Below are 3345 nucleotides of genomic sequence, written 5' to 3' on the forward strand. Positions count from 1 at the left end.
GGAAAACGTGCCAGTGCGACGTAATTAAATTCAAATTGGCTATGTTTTACCGTGCTGAATTAAATGAATATTCTTATCACGTTGAAGAACAAGCGGTCCTTGCTAAATATTCATCGTGTGTACCAATAACGTGGACAATGAAGGAGAGAGGGAGAGTGAGAAAGCAAGAGGCGAGGAAGGAAAGAACGAAGGTTGGTCTTCTCGGTCTATTCGAAGGTATTCGCAACGCGATAGCGTTCATGGCTGTGGGATGGCAGCACGATACAGCTTGAATAATATAACGGAGATGACGCGCGTGGCAATCGGTTTTTATACCTTCTCCGACTTAATTTACCGGATACCTGCTGGGAAGGAAATTCGATGGATTTACTCACCATCCGAAGACATTGCTAGAGGCAGCAGGTCGCCGGCCGCTTTCAATTGATCGAATTTCTCTATCAACAACAGTAATCTGCAACACAAAATCAAACGTATTAGTTAACACGAAACGTATACGCATGACTTCAACATACTCGATTAGAATTACTAATGTAATTATATTCTTCCAAGTATAAAGCAGTTTAACATATAAAATCGTTTCGGTTAAATCGGTAGAGAGAGAGAGAGAGAGAGAAAAAAAAGTAATGTTTAATTTGTACGTATGCAAGCGGAAAGCCAAGATTTCGATTTCCCTTTTTTCACTTACTTAGCTTGCGGTACATTGTGCTTTCTCTGCAAATCCACGCGTAATCTCTCGCCAACGTGTCTGTAGATATCCGCTAATGTGTTCAAAGCAGTTTCTCGCACTTTTTCAGATGGATCTGATAATAATTTTACGATACTTGGAATCACTCCTGACAACATCATTTCATCAGCGCCGTGTCTGTAAAAAAAATTCATTAGTATAACCGGATGTTTTAACGATGTTTTTAGCTACTTTTTTTTTCCTTTTTTATTTTTATTTTTTTTTTCTTTTTTGTAATTTTAGTAATTTTCCACGGATCCTTACTCGTTCAACGTTGTTGTTAACAAAATAAGAGCTTCTTCCCGTAATTTTGCATTCTTATGATTAAAGGCCGGCCGCAGTCTATCCAAAAGTTGTTGAGGAGTCATACATCCTTTTTCTATTATTTTAAGAAGCACTAGCTGCGCTTTTTCTCGTGTCGCATCTTTGCTGTCACCTATTAAAGCAACACGTCATCGATATCTGTATATTAATTGTACCACTCGTTATAAATAAAGGAAACAAAACTTGTAGGGACCGGTTCTATATTTATAACTCTGTCATAATATCTCGTCTCGTAATATGCGGTTGAACTTCCGTGCCTATTTCATCTGGAGCTCATCTACTCACGATAAACGATTCAAAAAAATATAAAACGAAATCATAAGAAAATAAATTGTCATGATAAAACAAATTAAATTTACCACTATAATTATACATTTATTGGCTATCGATTTCATTTAATTCCACGAAATAATTACTCGTTGAATAAATTTCAAAGAGAGAGAATAAATTAAAATTTATTAGAAATAATTTATGAATACCGAAAGACAAACAGGTACAAGAAAGTTGGCGACACTTACCCAGTCGATCTATTGTTGGTTGAATAATAGTGGAAATATAAGGTTTGAAGTCGTGACCCATTCGATCCGCTAGAAACGTGAGGATTTCTAAACCATTCTGGACGACCTGGAACAACAGAATCAAGAATCGGTTAGATCTATATATCGACGATTATAGAGGAACGATTGTCCCCTTTCGTTTATACAGAAATCGTTCTAAATCTTCTACGGCTTTCTAGCCGTACCTACCAAGGCAATCGGGGTTTGCTGGGTAATTTACTGAACATAGAAGACGTTTATACGCGCTGCTGTGACGAGAGATTAATTAAAGGCTCGGGGAAAAAAAATGTGTACACGGAAAACCAGTTTGTCGAATAACGTCACGAATATCGAACACGAGCTCGATATATCATATATCGATGTATATGATTGCAAATCAAAAAAATTTATAAAAAGATTTAGCGTTTTTCGTATTATTAAAAAAAAAAAAAAAAAACATATTTTGAAATCAAGATCTCCCATATTTAAAAGGTTTAAAATTCCTTGCATCGCGTCAATGTCGTCAGAAGGGTCCAGGGTATATTGATCCAGGCAAGATAAACTCTGCTTCCCTGAAAGCTAAAAAATCGTAGACCCCCTCGTTTTCCCTCTTGTCGTAATTATACTTCGTCTGCGAATCCTCTACATGCACTCGTAATGATTACTTCACGGTATTTTCTTTCCTTCTTTTTTCTCCTTCCCCCCCCCCCTTTTTTTCTTTACCTCTGCGCTTTCATCATAAAAAACATAATTGCGGAGATTTGAACGAATTACACACATTCCGGTTTTGTGGTTACGCGCAAAATCAATAAGAATTTTTCGCGCGTACAGTTCGGTGGTGAAATTTAATAATTTAATTGTAAAACATACACGTCATTGATTCTTAATTAAAAGATTTATAATTCTTTTTTGAGAAATCTATCAGTTATCTTTTTCATCTAGGAAGTGAGAGTAACATCACGTACCGTTTCGAATACTAAGTTCAAAATATACATTCAATCTCATAAAAATATCTCCTATCTAATTAAGAAACGAAAAATATATAATATATTCGATAATATAATATAATATAATATAATAAAATATATAATATGATCGAACGGCAAAGAGAAATGAAACGTTGTAAAAATACTACTAATCCGAGGGAAATATTGAAGATTGAAAGATGAAGCTGGGATTTGAGGGTGAACGAACTGCTCCTCCGGGAGGAGGACGAGCAGATCAATATAGAAAGTGCAAGTGTAGCTAGCGTTCGGTGCATTTATCGCGGTGGAACCCCTCAAAGTAAACCCCGGTTGTGGTTGCTTTGCGACGAGAGGGAAGAAAAATGAATATTCCTCCGTGGGCAGCATGGCCGTTCGATCCCAATCGGCATTGGCAATACTCCTCCTCGGCCGAACTCGTGCCTCAAGTGCACACGGCAAATCCAATGTCACTGTCTGCAAAAGCGTCCATTACTCGGCGACAGTTTAAATACATTTAACGAAGCGCTATACATAGGCATATAAACCTATTTTAGTGTCGCGGGGTAAACGTTCTCTCAGGGCTGTCGTCTGGCTGTGACATCATTGCTCAGCACCGAGACTTTTCGTTTCTCTTTCTGTCTTAACTTTCATATAATTAGCACACGGTTTAATCGTTAACAGCCTAGCGAAACGCACCCGCTCGAACGTGTTTAATCTCTCACGATAGAGATATCTTAAAGCTATACCAAATACGTGTGTATATATATATATATATATATATATATATATATATATA

At 36.9% G+C, this 3345-nt stretch overlaps 1 protein-coding gene across 5 annotated transcripts in view; it reads right to left on the reverse strand.

Moving 5' to 3' along the window:
* LOC102676390 (CLIP-associating protein 1-A) overlaps positions 1-3345 on the reverse strand; it is a 24986-nt gene that overhangs the window by 15309 nt on the left and 6332 nt on the right. For all 5 annotated transcript variants that reach the window (XM_006621712.2, XM_006621711.2, XM_006621710.2 and 2 more), the window contains exons 2-5: positions 1567-1672; positions 989-1160; positions 686-862; positions 375-451 (exon numbers count right to left, since the gene is read on the reverse strand). In XM_006621712.2, the coding sequence (XP_006621775.1) occupies positions 375-451; positions 686-862; positions 989-1160; positions 1567-1672 (532 nt within the window). The remainder of the gene's footprint in view (positions 1-374; positions 452-685; positions 863-988; positions 1161-1566; positions 1673-3345) is intronic.

This window comes from Apis dorsata, unplaced genomic scaffold, assembly GCF_000469605.1.
Source record: "Apis dorsata unplaced genomic scaffold, Apis dorsata 1.3 scaffold_634, whole genome shotgun sequence".
NCBI lineage: Eukaryota > Metazoa > Arthropoda > Insecta > Hymenoptera > Apidae > Apis > Apis dorsata.